The 26,113-nt window shown below is 39.0% G+C and overlaps 1 protein-coding gene across 2 annotated transcripts; it reads right to left on the bottom strand.

Moving 5' to 3' along the window:
• On the bottom strand, positions 1–25,993 carry Tmem41b (transmembrane protein 41B). 2 transcript variants are annotated; one of them, XM_004851400.3, is made up of 8 exons: positions 25,896–25,993; positions 25,650–25,775; positions 18,193–18,310; positions 14,507–14,635; positions 8,543–8,636; positions 7,709–7,813; positions 5,213–5,351; positions 1–2,846 (listed from the first exon to the last, which is right to left on the bottom strand). In XM_004851400.3, the coding sequence occupies exons 2-8, from the start codon at positions 25,768–25,770 to the stop codon at positions 2,677–2,679; spliced, it is 876 nt and encodes a 291-aa protein (XP_004851457.1). In that variant the 5' UTR covers positions 25,771–25,775; positions 25,896–25,993; the 3' UTR covers positions 1–2,676. The 2 variants fall into 2 exon arrangements, with proteins under 2 accessions (XP_004851457.1, XP_004851456.1); XM_004851399.4 differs by lacking the exon at positions 25,896–25,993 and having other exon boundaries at positions 25,650–25,887.
• Positions 25,994–26,113: the final 120 nt, after the last annotated feature.

Below are 26,113 nucleotides of genomic sequence, written 5' to 3'. Positions count from 1 at the left end.
TTTAAGTTTCCCAGTAAAATTTATTACATTTTAGTTTGCATTTGTCTTAAATATATTACACGCAAGGTAACAAGAGCAATAGAACATTAAGGGAACTGTTTCACATTCTTAGTGTCAACTTCCTAGTTAGCCTGCTTGCCTCCCACAGCAGATGGCCTGCTTTTGCAGTTATCCCTAGATACTCGTCTTTCATATGTGCCTGACGGGGCTAGGGCAGATGGCAAACTTCTTAGAGCTTTCAATGATAACAGCCTGCTGTGGCATGCATGCCATGGGTTCGCCACCAGTAGCTGAGAGTGTAGCTCAATAATAGAGTGAGTGCATGCTTAGCATGCGCAAGGCAATGGGTTCAATCCCGAGGGCCAAAGGGGATGGGAGGTGGGGGTGGGGATGGTGGTTGAACCTTGGCTTTACATCTGGCCTAGGAGCAGTCTGTGACCCCATGAATCCAGGCCACCAGCTATGTTCGGGTACAGCCTGCCTGAAGGCTTCTCAGCAGTTAGCGATGAGCGTGTAGAGAACAGCTGTTCTCTTGGGAGAAGAAAATACCACATAAAGTGGCAGCTACAATTTTCTAACAGAAGAAGAGATTAGCAAAGAAAAAGAATCTAAGGATGGAGTGAATACTCTGAGAATAGAGTACTACAAACTGGAGTGAACAGGAGGGCTCTCCTGAGTCCAAGTGCTTACATTTATTTTTAAAAGTCTGATAAAAACTGACTTAATTACATTTCACACAATAATATTTAGTAAGCTTTGTCCCAAAAGGCTGTGTTTTAAATTCATTTGTAAAAATAATAAAAGCTTTATCCCTCAGCCTCTGGTGAATAAGAAAGGAATAAAATCTTACTAGAAATAACAATAAATAATTTTACACAAAAGTCCAGGTAACATACGACTACTATATTAATCAATATATTTTCTTTGTATTTACAATAAATCTATTTAATACTGTAATAGAAAAAATGAATCAGTCCACATTCTGTAGTAGAATCAGGCCTTGAGGATGATCATACCTCTTACAATGAAAACATACAAGGATTTCTCACATAGCTAAAGGACTTTTCAACATAACCACTTCGAGGTAAAAGAAAAGTGACAGAGTACTTTATTACTTACTATTTTTTTATATTTTTTTGAGACAGGGTCTTGCTATGCAGTTCAGGCTGGGCTTGAGCTCGCTATGTAGCCCAGGCTAGGCTCAAATTCATGGCAATCCTCCTGCCTCAGCCTCCCACATGCTGGAATTATAGGCATGTGCCATCATAACCAACTAAAACTGACTGATTGGCTATGACCCAGAAACGAGGAATCAAGGACATTACCATTAACTGAGCAGCAAATAGTGGTTTAGTTTTTTCAGGACTGTTTAAATATAATTGTTACCATGTGAGAAGTTAATTTTACTGAGTTAGAAAAATAAAAGGTCTACATTGAGAAACTGCACTAATCAAAAGCAGACCCCAAACAAAAAAGTCAGCAATAGAAATAAAACATTCTTATAGGTGTACTATACATAAAAAGGATAATTACATAATCTATTCCCTAATGACCAGACTAATAAATGAGGTAAATTTTACAGTCAGTGTAACAAATAAAATATATTTAACCACTGGTGTCCTGCTGCCTGTTTTTGTTTGAAAATATAATTATTCTTATATCTAAAAACTATATGCCTTGAGTTTGTTTTTTAGATCCCCTTTTGAGATATTAGAGACACTGTAACAAAATATCTTCTGAATACAAATTATCAACATCAACAATAGTTATCATGTAATCTTCATTTTATATATGAACTAGAAAAAAACCCCTATGGGCTAGGGATTTAGCTCAGTGGTTCCTGAGCCTGGCTTGGAAGCTAAGGACCTGAGTTCAATCCCCGGTACCAACAAAAACAAAAACAAACCCCACACAAACTAAAAATAAAATTCACAAATAGGTAACTTGATATCCTTTCCATTATGGTGATCTATTACGTTTTTTGGTGGGGTTTTTTTGGGTACTGGGGATTGAACTCAGGACCTTGTGCTTGTGAGACAGGCACAGTACCACTGAGCTAAATCCCCAGCCCTATGGTGATCTATTAAGATGCAACCTCTAAACAAATATATTACCTCAAAAATAAAGAGAAGGAAAATGTAAATCTTGTTTAAGCTTTAGTTAACCAGCTTATATCCTCTGAAAGAAGGCTAACATTAGGAAGAACTGTACCACTTTCTACTGTAGTTACTAGACACAAGAAAAATATTAAATTGAAAGTATCAGTTGGACCAAGAATTTCATACCACATGACTACTAATTATCTACCTATAGCTACCTCTGGTACAGTAACATATCTATTGCAACTACTGATGACAGCACTTTTCAAAGTATATGAATTTCCATTTTTACTTTCTTCTCCCCCTTGCCACTTAAATACATTATTTTAACTGATGGGAAATTTTATTCAGGAATTCCTTGTTTCATTCACTGAAGAGGTGATTTAAAAAAGATAAACAGAGGAGCTGGGCATATAGCTCAGCTCAAGAAAACTTGCCTAGCTTGCTCAAGGTTTTGGGTTTGATCTTCACCACTGGAAAAAATAAAAAGGAGAAAAGCCATATATGGACCAATCTGTGACTCCTGAGATGATGACAATGATAATGATGACAGAATACTTAAAACCCAGATAATTTTTCACTCAAATTTCTGCTTTAGCTTTTTTTGGAAGATGGCTGGAAGAATAGAAAAAACAGCTAAAATCATCAGAATAAACACTGAGTTCCAGGAAACAGCTTCTCCTGCTGTTGTAAGCTGGTACAATGTTGTTCCTGCTTTAATTGCTACAAAAGAAGGAGGTGCAACACCTAAAATAAAACAAAAACACACAGTAAAAAACAAAACTTGTTTTTAAGAATTAAAAATTTCTGTGTGCATAAAATTTCTTTAAGAACACAGCTATTGTTATTTTGGATAAAAGACCATTAAGAATTTAAAGCTCTTTCCGGGGATTTAGCTCAGTGGTTTCGGCACCTGCTGTGCAAGTGCAAGGACCCAAGTTCAATCTCCGGTACCAAAAAAAAAAAAAAAAGAACAAGGTCCTGAGTTCAATCCCCAGTACCAAAAATATAATAATTTAAAGCTCCTAAAGTTTATTTCCATATTAAAAATTCAATTTTTTATAATCATTTCTTAAGGATAATGAATTTTAAAACCAACGAATGATTCACAACATTTAAGTCTTTCAAAAAAATCTGGAAACAGTCTAAATGTTCAGAAATAAGACTGAGTACTGCAGGTGCAGCTCAGTGGTAGAATGCTTGCCAAGGGTTCAGCCCTGAGCACTGGCAAAAAAAAAGAAACAAAATTGAATAGATTGTCTAGAGCAGTGATGTTGAACCTTTTAGATACCGAGTGCCCAAACTATAACCCCAAATCCACTTATTCATTGCAAAGTGCCAACACTGCTGTGAAATCCAAATGCTTGGCTGCTGGGGCAACTTAGCTCAAAGGCTAAAAGAGAGGGCTTTGTGCGCCTGCTACAGCACACATGCCACAGGTTCGCCACCACTGGTCTAGACAATCAAAATATGAGAACCAGAGGTTATAAAAAAGTAGCCAAGGAATGATCATATTTCATGAAAAATCAAAACAAGTGAAAAACAAAATTTCTAGCCATTTTATTTGTAAAATAAGGAGATAAGAAACAATATACATGCTGATAAAATTGTCAATGAATTTCTTTAAAATATTAAGCCGCTACACCCAGCTTTAAGCCTTAGCAGATACTCAATACATGAGAAATCTGCTCATTATATCTCAACAATTCAATTTAAATTGTACCACCTCTGCCTGCTGTGCAAGCACAAGGACCTGAGTTTGATCCCCAGTACCAAAATAAACAAATAAATAAATAAATAAATAAATAAATAAACTGTACCACCTCAACAAAAGAAAAAAAGTGGAAAAAAACACAGAGCATTTACTAACGGACCACAGGAATTCAGCCAGGACAACAGTGTACATCTGTAAACACAATACTCTGCGAGGCTGAGACAGGAGAATGGGCAACTGACTCAGTGAGATCCTGTCTCAAACTTTTTTTTTTTTTTTAGGTTTTTGAGACAGAGTTTTTCTATGTAGTCCAGTCTGGCCTCAAACTTATGGTGACTGCTGCCTCGGCCTCCCAAGTGCTGGGATTAGAGGCACGCATCATCAGACCCAGCTCAAAATATTAAATAAGGGTTGGAGATGTAGCTCAGAAGCAATCCCTAGTACAGCAAAACAAATAACCACTCCTCAATAAAACCCACATACACACATATAAGAATTCATAGAATATGGGGGCTGGGGATTTAGCTCAGTAGTACCATGCCTGCCTTGCAAGTGCAAGGTCCTGAGTTCAATCCCTGGTACCCCCAAAAAAAAACAAACAAAAAGAATTCATAAAATATATAAATTAATCTTCACGTCCATTGATTAATTTCAAAGTCAGGTGTCAGGGCCTTGAAGACGAGAATGTTGATTCTGCATTCCTTGTACTTTTGGTAATATATACACACAGAGTAAGTGCTGATTTCAATAAAATGAAAAATGGGGGCCAGAGATTTAGCTCAGTGGCACCATGCCTGCCTTGCAAGTGCAAGGTCCTGAATTCAATCCCTGGTACCAAATTAATAAAAATAATAATAATAATTAAAAAATGAAAAATGGGATCATCTCTCTACTGAAAATTAAAGTTCAATATTTCACACTTGATTAGAAGACAAAAGAAAAAAATTTAAAAACAGTAACTTTTTTCTCTCCACTTGAGGGAAAGACTAGTTAAAAAGTTCTGAGGACTGGGGATATAGCTTAGTGGGGGAGCACCTGCCTGGCATAGGCAAGCCCCCAGCTTTGATCCCCAACACTAAGGAAAAAAGTTCAATATCCAATAGAAAGTGTTCCTCTTTAAGAGGTAACAAAAAAATACTTTTCGGGGGGGGTACCAAGGAGCGAACTCAGGACCTTGGGCTTGCAAGGCAGGCACAGCACCACTGAGCTAAATCCCTGACCCATAAAAATACTTAACACAATGCACAATCATTGCTGAGGATCTATCTGTGCAGGGCAGGCTTTGTGCCCAAGTACTTGATTCGATCCTTGCAGGCTGCACAGGCCACAACCCGGCCAGCTAGACACTGCTGGGTAAGTACACAAGGACCCCCGACAGAGCACGACCCAAGGGCCTTACCGAGAAAAGTGCCGATAAAAAAAACTTTCAATGGCACGTTTATCACAGGAGATGTAATATTAATAAACCAATTAGGGAGAAATGGTGTTATTCTCAGAAATATAATGTAGTTAATGAGATGTTCTCTATGACGTTCAACCTGTCATAAAAAAAAAAAAAGAATATTAGCATCAGACAAAGCCAATCCTGAAAATAAGCTGCTTAACATAAAACAACGCATTTCAATTTCTCATTCCTGATATTTCAGAATTTATCCAATATGAATACTTTTTGTTACACTTGCTTTTTTCAAACAGGGTCTTGCTATGCAGTTCAGGCTGGCCTTGAACTCACAGTGATCCTCCTGCGTCAGCCTCCCTGAGTGCTGGGATTACAGGTGTGCATACCCTGCTTTACAGTATTTTGTTTTGGTACCGGGGGGTCAAACTCGGGACCTTGCACTTGTGAGGCAGATGGCAGAACCACTGAGCTAAATCCCCAGCCCAGTATTTTGTTTTTTGACACAGGGTCTCCCTATGTAGCACAGACTGGCCTCAAACTTATAGTGATCCTCCTGTCTCAGCTTCCTAAATGCTAGGATACAGGCATCCACCACCACTCCCAGCACCTTTTTTTTTGTTGCTCCAATATTAATCATGTGAAATAGAGTTTAAAAATGATAATTTTTTAAATGCTCATTACCAGAGATAAATGAGTTGGGTTTTTTTTGGTACCGGGGATCGAACTCAGGTCCTTGTGCTTTCGAGGCAGGCAGAAGAACCACTGAGCTAAATCCCCGGCCCAAATGAGGTTTTTAAAAATTGTTCTAATAGTGGTGGTGAACCTATGGCACACATGACTCAGCAGACTATCTGTATCACTGAAAGCTCTAAAAGCTTTGCTATCACTGTAGGTCAATGTTATGCTTCTAAAGATGGTACAATAATGCTATTAACACTTAAAATATCAAATAACTTACATAGTTTACATTCAAGCTGGGTATGGTGGTACATGCTTATAATAACCCCAGCACTTGGGAGGCTGAGGTAGGAGGACTGCCCCAAGTTTGAGGCCAGTCGGGGCTACACAGTGAATTCTAGAGCAGCCTGAACTACACAGTGAGACCCTGTCTTAAAAAACAAAAACAGGCCGGGGATTTAGCTCAGTGGTTTGGCCACCTGCTGCGCAAGTGCAAGGACCGGAGTTCAATCCCCGGTACCAATAAAAAAAAACAAAACAGTGCCAGGGATTAAGTTCAGTAGTCCCACTGCCTGCCTCTCAAGCTCAAGGTCCTGAGTTCGATCCTTGCTACCAAAAAAACAAAAAACAAACATTCAAGCTGGATATGGTGGTACACACCTGTAATCTCAGCACTCTGGGAGGCAGAGGCAGGAGGATTGTAAATTTAAACCCAGCCTGGACAAAACTTAATGATTTAGCAATACTGTCTTAAATTTAAAAATATAAAAAAAGGCTAGGGATATAGCGCAGTATGAAGGTGTTCCATACCTAATACGACACATAAAAGAACAAAAGAAAAGGGAAAGAAATCAATTCGTAGAGAGAAATCAATCAGCCAACTTTTTAATGTCTTCATCTTTCTACAGTGTAATGAGCAACCTATCACAATAACAAATTTAACTCCCAACGCATTTGTCCATGAGTGAAGCTGGTGCTGGGGACTGAACTCTGGACTTCCCACATGCTAGCCAAGCCCTCCCATTCGTCGACACCCCCAGCCTCTAGCTCCCAATTTTTAAAAACTTCAGATTACAATATATATCATATAAATGGATTCCTTCATTGTCGATAAGGAGGATTTTAAAAGTATGCTGGTGCCGGGGATTTAGCTCAGTGGTTCTGCCGCCTGCCTCACAAGTGCAAGGAAGCACAAGGACCCAATTTCGATCCCCAGTACCAAAAAAAAAAAAGAAAAAGAAAAAGAAATAGATGATAGAAATAGAGATGCTTCTTAGCTCGTACCCATCACTGCTCAGCTCTGCCAGGCTCCTGGCTGGAGCACAGTACCCCCAGGATGCATTAGAAGAGCTGGAGGATGCGGGTTTTCAGTGCCCCTACAAGCGTGCTGCATCAACACACAACACAACCCATGTAGTGTCCAAGAATGTGGACGCCTTCAGAGTAAGGCTTTGATTTTTCAACGACTGAATTTACTAAGATAAAGAATTAATGTTATCATTACGGAGGAACCCAGGATGTAACTCAGTGGTAGTGTGTTTTGCCTGAGTGAGGGATTCCCTAGCATGTAAGGAAGAAAAAAAAGATAAAACAATCATTACAGGCATTGAAAAATCAAAAATTTGTATATAAAATTATTAACATTTGTGAAGGTATGGCAGTGCACACCTGTAATCCCAGACCTTCAGAGGCTGAGGCAGGAGGACCTCTAACAGTTTGAAGCCAGCCTGTGCTACATAGCAAGTCCCAGGCCAACCTGGACATAGCAAGACCCTGTCTCAAAAAAACAAAGAAACAACAATAATAACATATATTTACCTGCTGTGACCACTTTACTGCTTTCTCTGTTAGGTATTTGTATACAACTGGTCTCCCAACTAAATAGGAGAGCATATAGCAGAATGAGGCACCAAGTCCGGAACACTGGAAAACAACAGAAGCCATAAGTACTTTATATTTTCCCATCTTAACCACAGGATTAGGAAAAGCTCAATTAGTTTACTTCTCTGGAGGACAGAGAGGTTGCTCTGCACATCTCTTATGCAGAGAACTCACTTGATGTAGACCTTTCTTAAACCAAACTGTAATTCAAATGGTATCAACTAAAACAAACTGGGATTTGCAATTAAATTTGAGACTACTGTATATCCAAATAATTAGTTAGCCTTTAGCATAACAATACAGTTTCAGGAGCCAAGCTTTTCTATGCTCTGCCTAAAAGCACTGCCCCACCCCTGGGACTTAATTCATTGTGCCCACCCAAACTCTTAGACTGTTCAGGTTACAAAACACAGGAGCTGGGTGGGCATGGTTGCACAGCATATAATCCCAGCACTTCAGAGGCAGAGACAAGAGGACTGCCAGGAGTTCAAGGCCAGTCTGAACTACATAGCAAGACCCTGTCTCAGGAAAACAAAACCCCCATAATAGGAAAGACTGAGAGCTTATAAATGCAATTACACCTATAATATCCCAGTTCTAGGGAGAAAAACAAACAATATCTCTTCATTGAGGAACTTAACAAGTAACACTTGAACATCAACTGCTCTCGAAGAAACTTACTGGACTAGTGGGACTAGGATGACATTATCATTCTCATCAATCTATTTAGAGCTATTTTTTCCAGTCTCCCAATTCAATTTATGTACTTACCAAACAAACAAGAAACAAGGCTAGTGGAAAGGGATAAAGGAACCCTGAGAGTATACTGAGAAATATTGAGCCTGGAATAGCAAATGTCTGCAAGCTGTTAACTTTTAAGTTAAGGATTAAAACATAATCAAATAAAATTTTAAAAACACAAACCCAACATTTCAGAAAAAACTACAGACACAGAAACCATCATGTTATTGAGAACATACGCATATTTCAGTACTGGTTGAGTTATTTCCTATTCAAAATGCTTGGGAACAGAAGTAGGATATCTGCAGCATACACATAATGTCTTTGAGATGGGAATGAAGTCTTAGGTCTAGACTCATTCAGGTTTCATATACCTTATACACAAAATCTGAAGCTAAATTTTATGCAGTATTTTTACTTGTTTTGGATTCTGAAGCATTTCAGGTTTTAGATTTTTTGGATTAGGGATGCTCAACCTGTATTAAAAGATAAAGTAAAATTACATCCAAATGTATTAAAAATGATTCCTCAGCTGCAATGTCTTCAACCATTACTTATCAATAAATACAAAGCTGACCATTTACTTATCAATAAATACAAAAATATAAAATACAGTAAATAAATACAATGCTAAAATTTTGCTACTAAAAGAACAAGACAAATATCCAACATGTACCAGATAGAAAGGAATTGGACAGGGCCAAGGATTTAGCTCAGTGGTTCTGGCACCTGCCTCGCAAAGCGCAAGGTCCCAAGTTCGATCCCTGGTACCAAAAAAAAAAGAAAAAGAAAAAGGAATTGGACAATGTGACCAAAAAAATGAAAAAAGAAATCTTCAATAATCTTTTTTTTTTTGGGGGGTGTACCGGGGATCAAACTCAGGTCCTTGCACTTGCAGGGCAGGCAGCAGAACCACTGAGCTAAATCCCTGGCCCCTTCAATAATCTTTTAAATAACATATAGAATTCTCTAATGCATTTTGATTTACTCCCAATTATTCTCAGAAAACAGGATTTCTATAGAAATCTAGGTACCTATAAGATATAATTATTTTAAATTTAACTATAAAACTTACATTAACTACTCATTTAAAAAAGAACTGAGGGTACAAGATGTGTGGTGCACATCTCTTAATTCTAGCACTTAGAAAGCTGAGACAGAAGACAGAACTTGTCTCAAAAACCATACAAAAATAATTTCTCTACTTTTGTGTATGTTTCAAATATTCAAATACTTAAACAAAAAATTTACTTCTAACAATTAAATAAAAAGTTACTTTTTTGGTCTAGGGAAACAAAAAGATGAAAATGAGTGATTTTTTTATGGTCTTGGGGTCTGAACTAAGGGCCTCCATCACTGAGCTACATTCCCAGACATTTTTTAAATTTTTATTTTGAAACAGGGTCTTGCTAGGTTGTCAGGCTGGCCTCAAACTCATGATCCTCCTGCTTCAGCCTCCCAATAGCTGGGATTACAGTTGTTATGGTTTTTATACAGATGTTCCCCCAAAGCCTCATGCACTTATAGGTAGGGCTTTAGGGAGATATCTGGACCGTGGGGTGATAGGTGAGTGTGATGGGAAAGATGGGTTACTGTGGGCGTGCCCTGGAACAGTATACACCCCTCCACCCCTCTGCATCCTGCTTGCCTAGCCATGAACTGTTTCTCCTCCGCGGCGCTGCCCAGCCGACTATGGACTGAAACCTCTACAAACCATGACTCAAAATAAACCTCTCCTCCTTAAACTTGTGGGTGTTGAGTATGTCTCAGCTATAAGAGCCGCATGCCCCTATGCCCAGCAATGACACTTTTAATGTCATCCTCTGCTTAAAAGTCTTCAATGACTATTCAATACCAAATAAATATTCTAAATTCTTTAGCTTGATATTCAAAGTCCTCTGTAATGGGAGCTCAGCTGCCCAGTGTCCTAGACTTACTTCTCAGTCCTCCTCACCTATGCCCTCTACTCCTGCTAAACTGGACCACAGATTACTTCCTAACAATGCTCCGTGCCTGAGGGCTCTGCTCTAGGCTGGCTCTGTGCAGGCCTGTGCTGTATCTCTACCTAGTATTTCTCATTATTCCAGCTGGAAACAGTTTTCTGCTTTTGAGTACTCAAAGCACTAGATTAGTCCTTAGCATATAATTAGTACTTTAAGAAATTGGTTAAATAAATGAAAGCTGGAGTTTTAAAAAAGGAAAATATAAAAAAGAATACACAAGAATTTGAAATTAGGCCTCATTCAAGAGGTACAAGTGCTTGCACTGTTGAATTCAGTAGCACTTGTCTTCTGATGTAGCCCAGGCTGGCCTCAAACTCAATCCAGGAGCCTTAGCTTCCCAAGTGCTAGTGTTACAGGCATGTGCCACCATGGCCAGCTTACCGATTATATTTTGAAATGATAAAATAATTGGTATACTGTTTCAAATATGTATTAGTTGAATTAATTATAGGTGTTCTTTTACTTTTTCGAATGTGCCTGCAAGAAATTTTAGAAGTTAAAGGTGGCTCACCTTTTATTAATCAGCCCTATTACTAGTAAAACCAAAACAGTTATGTGCCCTAAGACAAAGTATTTCCCTTTCCTCACCAAGTTTAAACATTTATAATTTAAAATTCAAAAGTTTATAGACTATTGTAAAAAAATTTGGATTTAACAAGTTATAAAAATCTATAATATATGAAATCATCACTTATTTATCAAGTAAAAAGTAACAATATATAATCTGAATTGACAATATCAATATTTAAATTTTTAAATAAAATATACTTTGTAATTAACCTTCTGCAGGACAGGTTTTTTGTTTTTGTTTTTTGAGACAGGGTCTCACTATACAGAGTTTAGGCTGGCCTTGAGCTAGCTATATAGCCCAGGCTGGCCTCAAACTGGTGACTAAATTTTATGTGGACATTAAGATAACAAGGCTAATAAAGGATGAGCTTCAGACATTTATAGCGAAGTGGATGGACCTTGAAAACATACTCTTAAGTTAAATAAATTGGACACACATGTTTAAATACTGCATTGTTTCTCTGGTGTAAGAAACTGAATGTGGAAATAAGGGCTGAGATGTATAATGGATGTTGGGAAATGGGAAGAAAGTGTTCAAATGGGAAGGGGAAGAAGGGAGGGAGGGAGAAAGGAAGACAGGGACAAGAAAAAAAGTGAAAATAGAAGGAAAAAATGGAAACAAAGCTTTTGTACATAGGAAGGGCAGGGGGCTGGAGGGGGGAAATGGGATAAAATAAAAGTAAAAAAGTATAAACTTAAAAAAAAAAAAGATAACAAGGCTACATTTACTGCCCCATAAAAGTCCAAGATTCAGGGCCAGGGATTTAGCTCAGTGGCACTGTGCCTGCCTTGCAAGCACAAGGTCCTGAGTTTGATCCCCATACCAAAAAAAAGTCAGGCCGGGGATTTAGTTCAGTGGTCCTGCTGCCTGCCTCACAAGCGCAAGGACCTGAGTTTGATCCCTGGTACCAAAAAAAAAAAGGTCCATGATTCATTTATGCTAACCAGCTAACCAGCTGATTGGCCAGAGTGGTGACATTCCCATTATCTCTCACCATAAATGCGTCCCAATGTAGGGAGTGAAAATGGGGCAAAAAACAAGATTTTCCAACATAGAAATTATAGATCTTGTTGACGAAATGTTCCCAAAAGGCTTATAAAAGACACATGAAAAGGATGAACCAGGTTTGTTTCTTATTTAGGGAACACATTTCAATTTATTACTAAAGTACAGGACATAAGGCAAAATAACCCATAAGGCCAGCAGTAAGATTTTCACAGTGTTGACAAAATGGAGTTAACAGGAAAAGGCAGCAGTTATGGATTTAAAGCAATACTTGTACAATTAAGTAATCTGGCTAACAGCTGCCCAAATTGGCCTGTCAAAAAGATATGTAGGAAGCATAAGTTCCTGAGTTCGATCCCTGTACTAAAAAAAAAAAAAAATGTATATGTATTCTCCAGATTTGAATTTTTCTAATAATAGGAAGGATAATGATAAAAGTAACTACATAAAGCATACTACCAAAATACAAATGCTTCTTTGTATTAGCAGTTAAAACTTTTCTAAACCTGTCACTAAATTGCCTATGCTAAATAATTTCTCCAATTTTTTTTTTTTATTTATTTTTTAATTTTTTCTTTTTTTTTTTTTTGGTACTGGGGATTGAACTCAGGACCTTGCACTTGCAAGGCAGGTAGCAGAACCACTGAGCTAAATCCCCAGCCCTCTCCAATATGTTTACATAGGTACTCAAAACACTTGAGGAGGGGAATGGGATGAAATAAAATTTATTAAAAAAAAACTTACCCCCCCAAAAAATTTGCAAAACACATATAAATCAATATAAATACAAGAAAAGAAAATGCTATTAAATTTTAGAGGACAAAAGATTTTGGCTAAAAAATCCAACAAGCAAAGAAATTCAGAAAAGAAACAAAATAAGCCAGAATATAAATATCTTAAGAGAATAACAAAATAGCTAATTTGCCTTTTTAAAATAAAAGCTGGCAGGCCGGGGATTTAGCTCAGTGGTTCTGCCACCTGCCTCACAAGCGCAAGATCTCAAGTTCAATCCCCAGTACCAAAAACAAAAAATAAAAGTTCGTTTTGTTTTATTTATTTATTTTTTGGAGATGAGGCTCACTATGTATCCCAGGCTGGCCTCAAACTCACAGTGATTTTTCTGCCTGTCTCCCAAGTGCTGGGTTTACAGGTGTACCCAAACACATTCAGCCTAAAAGCTGGTTTTAAAAGGATAATGAGCCAGGAATTTAACTCAGTGGTTGCACTGCCTGCCTCACAAATGCAAGGTCTCGAGTTCAATCCCCAGTACGGGGGGGGGGGGGGGGGATGACTACTTTCACAGTATCACCAATTAATGTCTTTTAACCGAGATTTAGAAAATAGGTTGGGTAAGAATAAAAGATACAAAAATCAGTAAAGAAAGCTGAAGTCCACAAACTAGAAGATTAATCACCAATAATATAAGCAATTTGAAAATAATATAGAAAGAAGCTAAACTAGATGTGGTAGCTGGACATGGTAGCACATACCTGTAGTCCCAGCACTCGGGAGGCTGAGGCAGGATTGCCATGAGTTCAAGGCCAGCTTGGGCTACATAGTGAATTCACGGCAGGCCTTACCTACAAGGCGAAACCCTGTCTCAAAAAACCAAAACAGAACCAAAAAAAAAAAAAAAACCAACAAAAAAAAAAAAAAAAAAAAAAAAAAAAGAGAGAAAGAGAAAAAAAACAAAACAAAACTGAATGTGGTTACACTCTGGGAGGTTGAGGTAAGAGGATCAAAAGTTCCAGCCCAGGCCAAGCAACTTAGTAAGCCCCGTCATTAAAAAAAAAACAAAAACAAAAACAAACAACTTGTGGAATATTCTTTTTTATTTTATTTTAATTTATTTTTGGAATATTCTTAAAAACAAAGAGATAACTAGTGATTCAAATTTGTTAATTAATAATATAAGTAGCAATTTTTAAAAATAGATAAATATCCTAAATTATAGAGGAAAGGAAAATATCTGATAAATGAAATAAGCACAATATCCAAAAAAACTGGTAAGATATTCAGAAATAAAAATAGGGCTGGGGAAACAGGGCTAGGGATTTAGCTCAGTGGTTCCAGCACCTGCCTCACAAGCCAAGCGCAAGGTCCTAAATTCAATCCCTGCCACAAAAAAAACCCAAAAAACACAGGGGCGGGGATTTAGCTCAGCTCAGTGGCACTGTGCCTGCCTCACAAGCACAATGTCCTGAGTTTGATCCCCAGTACCAAAAGAACCCAAAAAACAACTAAGTTGAGGAGACAGGATTAGAGTTAAAATTTTTGCCATTTTAATTTTTCATTATTTTATTTCATATTGTACACTACATTAATATATTTTAAAATAAAAACCAGTTATGTGTAACAGCAGACCTTTTAAACCTTTTCTTAAACAAAATTAGACATTCTTCATTAAAAGGATACAAAATATATGTAGCAAAATAAGCTACAAGTACTTGTACATAAAAGGTGTCCTTATATTTGGATAAAACTTTTCCTAGCGCCTTGGCATCATCCATATCTCTGGGAACCTTCATATTCATTCTTTCTTCTCTAAAGAAATAAAATAAACATGAAAAAATTTAAGCAGAATTTTTCTATGATAAAATAAAAGTCAAGTTCAAAACATGGAGTTTTATCCAAAATGATCTGAGGCCTTGCTCTATATAATATGGTAAGGTCAAATTAAAAATTTTTAAGTTCAAAAGTCTATAAAGTACGTATTAATGCTTTAATTTCCCGAGATACATAATCTACATATGAAAGTTCAGGATAACCCAAACTAAAGGTTAAAAGCATTTACTCCAATATTGGCTTGAACTTTAAATTAAAATATTAAGACATGAACCACTGGTGTTAAGTGTATGAAAAACGTATTTTGTCACCTTCCTCGCAAGCGCAAGGTCTGGTGTTCAATCTCGGGTACCAAAAACAAAAAAAAACAACAAACAAAAAACGTATTTAACATCATTTTGAGGACTCCTCTTGATAAGTGAAAGTTAATAATCATTTATAATGAAAATTAATTAAAATTTTAATGAATTCACACCTCTTCTGGACTATCCCAGCTGAAAGGTCAAAAAAAGTTAAAATACTTTTCCTTTTCTATTAATTTTTTGTTTGTTTTTTGGTACCAAGGATCAAACTCAGGACCTTGCGCTTTCGAGGCAGGCAGCGGAACCACTGAGCTAAATTCCCGGCCCTCCTTCTCTATTAACTTTACTTTTGCCAGGGATTTAGCTCAGTGGTTTCACTGCCTGCTGAGCAAGCAGAAGGATCTGAGTTCGATCCCTGGCACCAAAAAAAAAAACAACAAAAAAACCACTTTACTTTAAATTTGGTACCTTGTTTGGAACTGAATGATTTTTTTTAAAAGTCCCAAGTAATCATCTTTGTATTTAAGGTATATTATGCTCATTTGTTTTCAAGCCAGGGTGCCACTGAGCTAAATTCCCAGTCCCTGTTTTCATATTTTTATTCTAAAGAACAATGACACAATGTACCTTTCTTATGATACTTTTTTTTTTTTTTAATTGAGACAAAGTCTTGGTATGTTGCCAGGCTGGACTTGAACTCATGAGTTTCAGCGATCCTCCTATCTCAGATCCTCCTGAGTAGCTGTGACTAGAGGCATGCACCACCATTCAGGTGAATGCTGCTCTTTTTTTTTTTTTTTTTTTTTTTGGTACCGGGGATCGAACTCGGGTTCTTGCGCTTGCGCAGCAGGCGGCAAAACCACTGAGCCAAATCCCCAGCCCGAATGCTGCTTGTTTAAGTCCTTTAAAAGTACCTGGTAGCAGGGCCGGGGATTTAGCTCAGTGGTGCCACTGCCTGCCTTGCAAGTGCAAGGTCCTGAGTTTGATCCCTGGTACCAAAAAATAAATAAATAAATAAAAATACTTGGTAGCTAGGTGTGGCGGCACATGGCCATAATCCTAGCACTTGCAAAGCTGAGGCAGGACAGCTAGTTCAAGGCCAGCTGGGGCTTAGTGAGGTGCCATCGCAGGGAAAAAAGCAAAAAAAAGAAGCTGGTAAACTAAAGTAGCTTCTCAAAAAAAATAAATAAATAAAGTAGCTTCTCTTTTATAAAATTTAAAAACTAAAGGGCTGGAGATTTAGCTCAGCGGTGCCACTGCCTGCCTCACAAGCACAAGGTCATGAGTTTGATCTCAGGTACCAAAAAAAGGGGGGGGGCTGGGGATTTAGCTCAGTGGTGCCACGCCTGCCTCACAAAACAAACAAACAAACAAAAAAAACTAAAAACTCAGCTGGGCATGGTGGTGCATGCCTGTAATCCCAGCGCTTAAGAGGCTGAGGCAGGAGGATCGCCCCAAGTTCTAGCCCTGCCTAGGATACACAGTGAGTTCAAAGCAAGCCTGAATTACACAGTGAGACCCTGTCTCAAAAAAAAAAAAAGTAAAAGTAAAAACTAAAGACTCCCTATAGGAGTGTACATGCCTTGGTACGTATGCATGGATATACACAAATATATGCAGAGTGCAACAAAGCTAAATATAAAAGGCTTATAATAGTACACTGTTTTATACAAGTAATGTGTTAATATTCTTAGGGCAGACTGGAAGCAAAGACAACCTTTCCAGTCTCTCCCTTCCCTCTTTCAATCTGCTCTTTAAAAAATAAACTTTCTACTCCTTGATCAAAACCCAGAAAGGATCTGTAATTAAATCATATTAACTTAATAATACATCATGCTACCATTTCAAAGGCATTTGCACTTTTGCAAGAAATCAAAATATTGGAGCTGTAAGCATATCTCAGTGGGACAGTGCATGCTTTGCACTCTCAAGGGCCTGGGTTCAATCCCTAGTACTGCAAAACACAAAGTTTAGGGCCGGGGATTTAGTTCAGCAGTTCTGCTGCCTGCCTTGCAAGCACAAGGTCCCGAGTTTGATCCCCAGTACCAAAAAAATTTTTTAAAACCCCCACAAAGTTTAAGTTGCAAAAAACAGGTGGTATTTTCTAATTTTGGGGGGGGGGGGGCCTACCAGGGATCAAACTCAGGACCTTGCACTTGCAAGGCAGGCGAGGTAGGTGTGGTGCCACTGAGCTTGATTGATGCCCAGCCTCTCTAGTATTTTCTATTTGCTTCATTTTATTGTTTAGTGCTGTAGTGACCTACAGTTTGAATAAAACACAGTATTTATACCATTACATTCATGATAATAAAAAAAAAGGTTGTGGGCTGGGGATTTAGCTCAGTGGTTCTGCCGCCTGCCTCGTAAACACAAGGTCCCAAATTCAATCCCCGGTAGCAAAAAAATTTTTTTAAAAAGGGGGGGGGGTGGATGGGGATATAGCTTAGTAACCCTGGGGCCAATTCCCAGTACCACAACTTAAATAAATATATTTCTTATAGTAGTTATCTTTTAAAGAAATTTTGGAGTTGGGTGTGGTGGCAAACACATGTAATCTCAGCACACAAGTAGCTGAGGCAGGAGAATTCCAAGTTTGAGCCCTGGTCAACTCAGAAACTCGGAGTGCCCATCTCAACATTTAAAAACACAGCCAGGGCCCGGGATTTAGCTCAGTGGTTCCACTGCCTGCCTCGAAAGCGCAAGCTCCTGAGTTCAATCCCAGGTACCAAAAAATTTTTTTTAAATAATTAAAAAAAACACAGCCAGGTGTGGTACTGCACACCTATAATCCCAGCACTTGGGAGGCTGAGGCAGACTAGCCTGGGCTACATTATGAGTTCAAGGTCAGCCTGGACTACATAGTGAGACCCCTGTCTCAAAAAAAGAAAGTTTTGGGGCCCGGGATGTAGCTCTGTGGCCCCATGCCTGCCTTGCAAGTGCAAGGTCTTGAGTTCTATTCCCTGTACTGAAAAAAAAGCTTTTGGAAGCCATAAGCCTTATTAGAAAAGCAATACTAGAAAAGTCTGGCATAGAAAATCAACAGGCAGAGTTGAAAACAATATTTAAATTATAGTACTGATGTGGACTTGCTATAAGCCATGAAAGCAAATACACAATTGTCATGATATTCTATTGCTTAAAGTACACTTAGCTTTTAATTCACTTTCTTTTTTTAAAATCCACTTTCATCTCATAAATAGCCAGATAGTCTCAGTTTCTTTCTTGTATACTTACTCACTAAGCTGAGGAAAATTTTTATATACCAAAAACATAACAAAAGCTGCAGACAGGAAAATGGACACCAATATAAGCAGTGACATTCTTGCTGACCCAGCTTCTGCCCAGGCTTTTTCTGGAAGAAGAAGGAGAAGGAAAAAAAGTAAATATAAATAACATAAATATAAATGTAAATAAATATAAAGGAAAACAGTATTTCAACCCAACATGTACCTCAAGAACCACCACCAAGGAAGAGGAGAGTTAATAGGGACTTGGTTTATAGGAAAGCAATAGTATGGGTTGGAGTGATGAAAGCAAGATTCATGGAGCAGGTGGAAACTTAGCTGAATATTAAAAGATGGGAAAAGAATTATACTATACTAGTCTATACTGTATGTAGCAAATATAATCTTAAGGATTTAAATAGGTAATGGAGTTCTCTTAAAAATTAAACAAGGCTTCAGCTGGGGATTTAGCTCAGTGGTTCCACCGCTTTCTCTGCAAGTGCAAGGACCAGAGTTCAATCTCTGGTACCAAAAAAAATAATAATAATAAATTAATTATAAACTCACCATTCCTAAAATGAGATAGGAGAGATAGGAGAAAGGTCCAGACAATGTTTAACTGCACTGCAGAACATTAATTATCCTGAGTTTTCCTTGAGTACGTGTTCTAATTGCTACTTGTTACTTTACAGTTAGTTGGATGATGAAATATATAGACATTTGAACAAAATTAACCTCTAGGATTACCTTGACAACTATTTTTTTCACTCTAAAATTAGGCAAAGTTTTAAGCATGGTGTTCAACAGCAGCACAAGAAAACAAATGAAAAAATGCAAAAAATCGCCACCTGCCTCGCCAGCACAGGTTCCAAGTTCGATCGCCGGTACCGAAAAAAGAGCAAAAAACCTGGAATGACATTCAATTTTGAGACACTCCTTTCAAACAAAAGGATAAAAAGTGATTGTTGGTGATTATGATTCAACAACAATCCTTCCATATAATTCTAATAAACCCAGGGATTAGTATGTAATTCACTTACAGTTCTAAACATAGATAAAAGTTCTAAATCTTGTTTTTAAAATTTATTTCTAAATTTCAGGTACATACATTTATAATGCTCTTTCTTTTTTTTTTTTTTGGTTTTTTTTTGGTACCGGGGATCAAACTTGGGTTCTTGCACTTACAATGTTCCTTCTTATGGCAACATTAGATGCATGCACCTTTAGCATTTACAACTACACATACTCGTACCTTCTTTTTCATTTATTTTTATTTTTATTTTTATTTTTTTTCGTATCTTCTTAACTTCCAAATCTTCCATCATACCAGTTCCTAGTTTGAATAATACAATTACCTGCTTTTCGACCTCTTTCCCTGGTACTGTTAGAGAAAGTCAGAACTGTGCACCTTCAACCTACAAGTTCACATTTTCCTGGCTTCTATCAAGGTGATCACTGATAAACAGTAATCCTTTTCTATCCCTCTCCAAAAAGATTACTTAGCCATGTTATTTCTACCTTCTTCTGCCTACAACCAATGACACTGCCTCCTACTTTAGTGTCCCCAATGTCTACCTCAAGATCTGCTCATGGAATTATCTTCCCTTTCCTCTAATCTTTTCATTAATGCTAGAACATTACCCTCTAAATCTTGCTCTTTAGATTCTCTTTCCCCCAACATCTTTGATGTTTTTCTTCTTACAAGCAAGCACCCTTTCTCTAATACAAAGAAATCCATCCTAAAAAAACATAAATTAACTCTAATAATCCTCTAGTATTGTCTTCATTCTTACTACTTTCATGTAAAAATCTTTCAGAAAGGAAAATGTAGTATCTACAATATCTTAGGAATTACTCTTACTGGTTATCCAGTCCACTTGTCCTCACCATTGAGTGTTTTTTAATCTACTTGACCCCACCATCAAAGAAAACCTGTTTCTCTTGAGGACATAAGTCTACAGAACAAGAAGTCTTTTAAAGTCACAACACTGTTGTAACATTGTTGAGGTAAAATATTTCAAGGGGTTTAAAGCTTAAAAAAATCACTGACTTGAAAATGGTAATAATACCATCAAGTATAAATTAAAATAGCTATAAAATATAAACAATTTTTTTAAAAACACGAAAGCACATTTATAGAAAGCAGAAGTAGCACTCTCAAACTCATATAAGAACTCAATCTCCAAGTCCTATACCCTGCAGCAACTCTGCTACCATCCAATCAATACAAACTCACAATCACCTACCCACTTTCAGGTACATCTATTTACTGAGGACCAACACCAAGCTTATACTAAACTTCTCCATAATCCTAAAAGATTTCACCACACATTTAAATGATCCACACAGTATCACAGACATTCATTTCTGCTCAAATTTAGCCACCTACTTTCAGTGCTATACACTAAGTTCTAACATTCCCTAGAACTGCTCTACCATGGACATTTTAAATTCTAATATTCAAGAAGGAAAGGGCAGAGGATTTAGCTCAGTGGCCCCATGCCTGCCTGGCAAGCACAAAGTCCTGAGTTCTATTCCCAGTATTGAAAAAAAAAAGTATCCTTGCCGGGGATGTAGCTCAGTGGGGCCATGCCTGCCTCACAAGCACAAGATCCTGAGTTTAATCCCTGGTACCAAAAAAAGCAAAAAGAAGAAAAATGGAAACAAAGCTTTTGTAAATAAGGACAGGAAGAGGGGTTGAAGTAAGAAGAGGGAAATGGGAAAAAAAAGAAGCAAGATATATCATGTACAGGTACAAATTCCCTATGATGAATGTTATCATTACGTATATTTAAATGTACCAAAAAATTTTGTTTTTGTTTTTGGTACAAGGGATTGAACTTGGGTCCTTGCACTTTCAAGACAGGCGGCGAAACCACTGAGCTAAATCCCCGGCCCCTCCAAAAATTTTTAAACCCAAAAACTTTTCTAATATTCATTTCTTTTGCTTACTTTTTTTTTTTTTTTTTGCAGTACCAGGGATTGAACTCAGGACCTTGCACTTGCCAGGTAGTTTTGGTGCCACTAAGCTACACTCCCAGCCTCTTTTCCTTCCATATACAGCCTGGACTTCCTATATCAACTGAGCTGACATTTTTTTTTTTTTCCGTACTGGGGATCGAACTTGGGTCCTTGTGCTTGCACAGCAGGCGGCGAAACCACTGCACTATATCCCCAGCCCGACCCAACATCTTTGATAAAATCCTTATTCTTTCCTTCTATCTATCTGCTATGTTTTGGGGGTAGCTTGAGTGTCCCCCAGGGTTCACTGTGACGGAACACCTAGGAACTAGTCAACCTTAGAGAGGTGGTGCCTAATAGGAGGTCCTTGGGTCGTTGGGGGTTTGTCCTCCAAAAGAGGCCCCACAGGTCTCCTTGATAGTTCTGCTACAGTTAACATGAAAGCCTGATTTTGGCCCCACTTGGTCCTATCTGCTTCCTGACTCAAGATGTGACTTCTTGTCCCAAGAACTGACATTTACATCCTCCATGAAGGCCTCACCAGAGGACCAATAAGGTGTCATGTCCTTGAACCTGCAAAACTATACACTAAATTTTCTTAATAAATGAGCCACCCTAGGTATTTCATCAAGACGGGTTCATTTTCTTTATTTCTATACCAAGACAGGAAAATCATGAGTGATCTATGTCACTGGGAAAACTGCCTTGGCCCCATTCCTAGTGCCTTTTCTGGGTATATAACATGAATGAGACCCAGCCAATCAGGTGTTTGTTTTTTTTTACCATCTAACAACAGTGAAAAGTGCAGAGATGAGCACCTAATGTAAAGCAATACAATCAGTGAATACTGAGACCTTGGTAATACAAGGACAGTGCTGGCAAACCTATGGCACACATGCCACAACAGGGTGTTTGTATCATTGAAAGCGCTAAAAGGTTCTCCAACACTGTGCTAGGTCAAAGATTCTCAAAACTAATAAGAAAGCACTTAGCTTGCCTGGAATTCAAGAACTAAACTTATGGTAAAGCTGACATCAAGTAAGCAAACCAAGGGCTGGAGATTTAGCTCGGTGGTTCTGCTGCCTGCCTCGCAAGAGCAAGGTCCTGAATTTGATCCCCGGTACCAAAAAAAGAAAAAAAAAAAAAAGTAAGCAAACCAAGATATGAAAAAAACCTGGTGCCGAGATAGCATTCAGCCCCTGGTTCCAGCTTGATGACACTAAATTCTACTTTACTGATTTTTAAGTTACCTAAACCAACAAATTCCCTTTCAGCAAAGGTTTCAATTGAGTTTTCTATTTACTGTAGGCAAAAAGAAAAAAAAGCCTAAAATATAAAATTTGTGTTTAGACTGTCATCCACAAATCACACTAATACCTTGGTTAATGTCCCATTGCCAATTCTACTTGTAGATCCCATTTCTCAGTAATCAGAGCTTCCTTTTTCTTCTAAGCCACCAAGTACCATGCTTACTGTGAATGCTTAAGGAGTTATTTGTTGAAGCAAATTAGTAAGGCAGGATCCAGAACAGGAATCTAAGATAGATTTATTATTCCAGTTTGGAAAATACTGCCTTTTAAAAGCAAGAGAAGCAACTTCAAGACAGTGGTTCCATGGTGCAAGCCTCTAATCCCAGCTACTCAATAAGCTTCGGCAAGAGGATGGCATGTCAGAGGCCAGCCTGGGCAATTTAGCAAGACTCTGGTCTAGGGCTGGGAATTTAGCTCAGTGGTTCTGCTGCCTGCCTCTCAAGTGCAAGGTCCTGAGTTTGATCTCCGATACCAAAAAAACCCAACAACAATAAAAAGACTCTGTCCCCTGACCCAAAAATGAAAACAGGTAAGGATATATAGCTCAGTGGTAGAGTACCACTGGGTTTGATCCCCAGAATCACCAATAAATAAATAAATAAATGAAAACCAATAGTGTTTCTCAAATATTTTTCTGTCCCACAATAATTTATTTTACATTATGATCTGCTACATACAAAATCTATATAAATGAAAATGACTTCAAGAAATAATTGAGGGAGAGGAAGGGGATGTACCAACTTCCCATGGTAAATATAATCATTATGTACTAATAAAATTTTTTTTTTAAATTGAACAGGGCTGGGGATTTAGCTCAGTGGTTTCGTCACCTGCTGCACAAGGGCAAAGACCTGAGTTTAATCCCTGGTTCAAAAAAAAAAAAAAAAAATTGAACCTACATGCTAGACAAGTGCTTTACCTCTGAAATACATCTGGAACATTATAAAGAATTTCTAACATGAGAAAGACAAAAGGAAGCAGAGAGGAAAAAGAAAAACACTGGTAATCATTAATCATCAGGCTGGATCAAAAACTTCCCTAGCTTAATATAATCTGATACCATTAGAACAGGACAATCAGGAAGGCCGACACTTACTGCCACCCAACAGAAACCCTCCATTCACAACAAATCAATCCCTTTACTGACATGCATAAAAGGTTCACACTAACCTTTGAGCCTACTGTTTCCCATGGCCCAGCAACTCCTTCTCTCATTACTTATTCAAACCCTATTTCTCTAAGAAGGCATGCCTTCACACTTTATAGGTGTGTCATCTGCAAAAAATCACTTGACAACATCATAAAACAGTGAGGCTGGGCGTGGTGGCACATGCCAGTACTCCCAGCACTCAAGAGACTGAGGTCAGCCTGGGCTACATAGTGAGTTCAATGCCAGCCTGAACTACAAAGTGAGACCCTGTCTCAAAATTAATTAATGGGGCCGAGAATTTACCTCAGCAGCACAGCGTCCGCCTCACAAGCACAAGGTCCTGAGTTTGATCCTCAGTACAAAAAATTAATTAAAAAAAAAATTTATTTGAAAATACATTACCTGTATTTCCCTTTATACACTTTTTTTTTCCCTTGAGGCAGGGTCTAGCTATATAGTTCAGGCTGGCCTCTTTTTAATTTTTTATTTATTTTTAAAATTTATTCATTTATTTTTTGGTACTGGGGATTGAACTCAGGTCCTTGCGCTTGCACAGCAGGCGGTGAAAACACTCAGCTAAATCCCCAGCCCTGGCCTCTTTTTTAATATATGTGCTGCTGAAGGGAGCACAGAAAGACATTGAATTTATTTTTTTATTTTACTTATTTGTTTATTTATTTTGGTACCGCAGATAAAACTCAGGACCTTGGGCTTTTGAGGCAGGTGGTGGAACCACTGAGCTAAATCCCTGGCCCAAGGCCAGCCTTGAACAACGGGAATCATCCTACCTTAGCCTCCTGCGTGCTGGGGTTACAGGTGTGTGGCACCACACTGATAGGATAATTTCTTTATGAGCTTTAAAAACACTTACTAAAAGCTCATTTTGACTGCTGAAAAGCAATAAGCAATTTCATGCCATGAAGTAATCAAAGCATTTAGTTTCTAAGTATACTTTCTCCCTTAGAACAATATTTAGGCCAGGCACAGTGGTGCCTTCCTGTAGTTCCAGCACTTGGGAGGCTGAGACAGGAAGACTGCTGAGAGTCTGAGGCCAGCCTGGGCTACATAGTGACTTTAAGGCCACCCTGAACTACATACCAGGACCCTGTCTCAAAAAAACAAAACAAAACAATATTTAAAGCCCTGAGAAATTCCAGGATGGTGTAGCGGGGGAAGCGTCTTTAAAATGAACGTCTTTAAAATGAATTATTTTATTTAACCCATGCATCAGCCAATTAAACAGATAATAGTATTATCCCCATTTTTACAGTTCGGACACTGAGCCTTTTAAAGTTATCAAGTCCAAGACGGGAGAGGTGGTCCACGCCTGTCATCCCAGCTCTTGGGAGGCAAAGGCAGGAGGACTGCCATGAGTTCGAGGCCAGCCTGGGCTACAAAGTGAGTTCAGGGCCAGCCAGAACACAGACCGAGACCTTGTCTCAAAAATAAAAAGAAAGGCGGGGGATTTAGCTCAGTAGTTCCGCCGCCTGGCGCAAGGACTCGAGTTCGATCCCCGGTACCAAAAAAAAAAATAAATAAATAAAATAAAATAAAAAGAAAGTTAACAAGTCTAAGGTTCCAAGTAAAAGACAAAGAAAGGACTCAAATCCAGGTGCTCCCTGTCATCTGGAAACGCCACCTGGAAGATCAAGTCCTTGCTCTTAACTACTGTACTAACGGCTTTGTGACTGTACAAGCGATGTATCCTACCCGGAGCCTCAGTTTCTTCATCTGTAACAACGAAATGAATACTAAAGTTCCTTCCCGATCTGTCCGGCTTCGTTATCAACCTTACAAGCTCCCGGGCGTGAAGCAGCCCGCTGTCATTTCTTTCAACTGAATTCAATTTAAAAAGCATCTGCCACTCACCCACCAGTCATCTGGCCTTGCGCTGCGCGGGGACCTATGCTCGAGGAACCCCTGCCCTGCGTCGGCCCGGACGCCAGCAGGCCGCTCCTTCCCCAGAAGTCCCCAAAACCCGCAGGCGTCCTTTCCCGCCGGAGCCGCTCCTGGCACACTCGGCCCTGGACCCCCAGATCCCCTCACCCTTCAGGTGGTCTCCGCTACTCGGCGCCGCGGGCCCCCGAGTCCCCGCCGTCCCGTCGTTCACAGGGTTCGTGTGGAACGTGCCCGCCGGCGATCGCTCGGCGACTCTGCCTTTCGCCATGGCTGCTGTAAGGGAAGGGGGAGAGAGCTGGGTGATGCAGCGGCCCCTTGACAACAAAGCTGGAAGCAGATGCCTTACACCATCCAGGCGCCAAGCCAGAGCCACTTCCGGGGCGACCTCCTCACCTCAGACGACCTCAGCCCAGCGAGCACAGCGACGCTCCGCAGATAGCCACAGAGCCCCCTCGGACGAGGCTCCGCCCCGCGCCGCCGCAGAGCCGCCCCAGAGCCTCGCGCGCTCGCGCCCGCCCAGTCACCGCGGGACAAATCAGAGGTCCCGCCCACCCGTCCAGGGTCCCGCCCACTTCCCAGGACCCCGGCCGGCTCCGCTTCTGAGGGATGCG

The sequence above is a fragment of the Heterocephalus glaber genome, unplaced genomic scaffold (genome assembly GCF_053883595.1).
Source record: "Heterocephalus glaber isolate CG9 unplaced genomic scaffold, H.glaber_assembly_v1.0 deba00001428, whole genome shotgun sequence".
Classification (NCBI taxonomy): Eukaryota; Metazoa; Chordata; class Mammalia; order Rodentia; family Bathyergidae; genus Heterocephalus; species Heterocephalus glaber.
The sequence above is the reverse complement of the archived record's forward strand: the minus strand, read 5'-3'. Positions and strand labels throughout refer to the sequence as shown.

Excerpts from the sequence above, each read along its gene's own strand:
- Tmem41b (XM_004851400.3), bottom strand. The coding sequence starts at position 25,770 with ATGGCGAAAGGCAGAGTCGCCGAGCGATCGCCGGCGGGCACGTTCCAC. Across the intron at positions 7,814-8,542 it reads CCTTGTTTCTTGTTTGTTTG|TGTTCCGGACTTGGTGCCTC; the intron begins GTAAGTACATAA and ends GTTGTTTTCCAG. Across the intron at positions 2,847-5,212 it reads TTTTATCGGCACTTTTCTCG|GTGTTGCACCTCCTTCTTTT; the intron begins GTAAGGCCCTTG and ends GTTTTATTTTAG.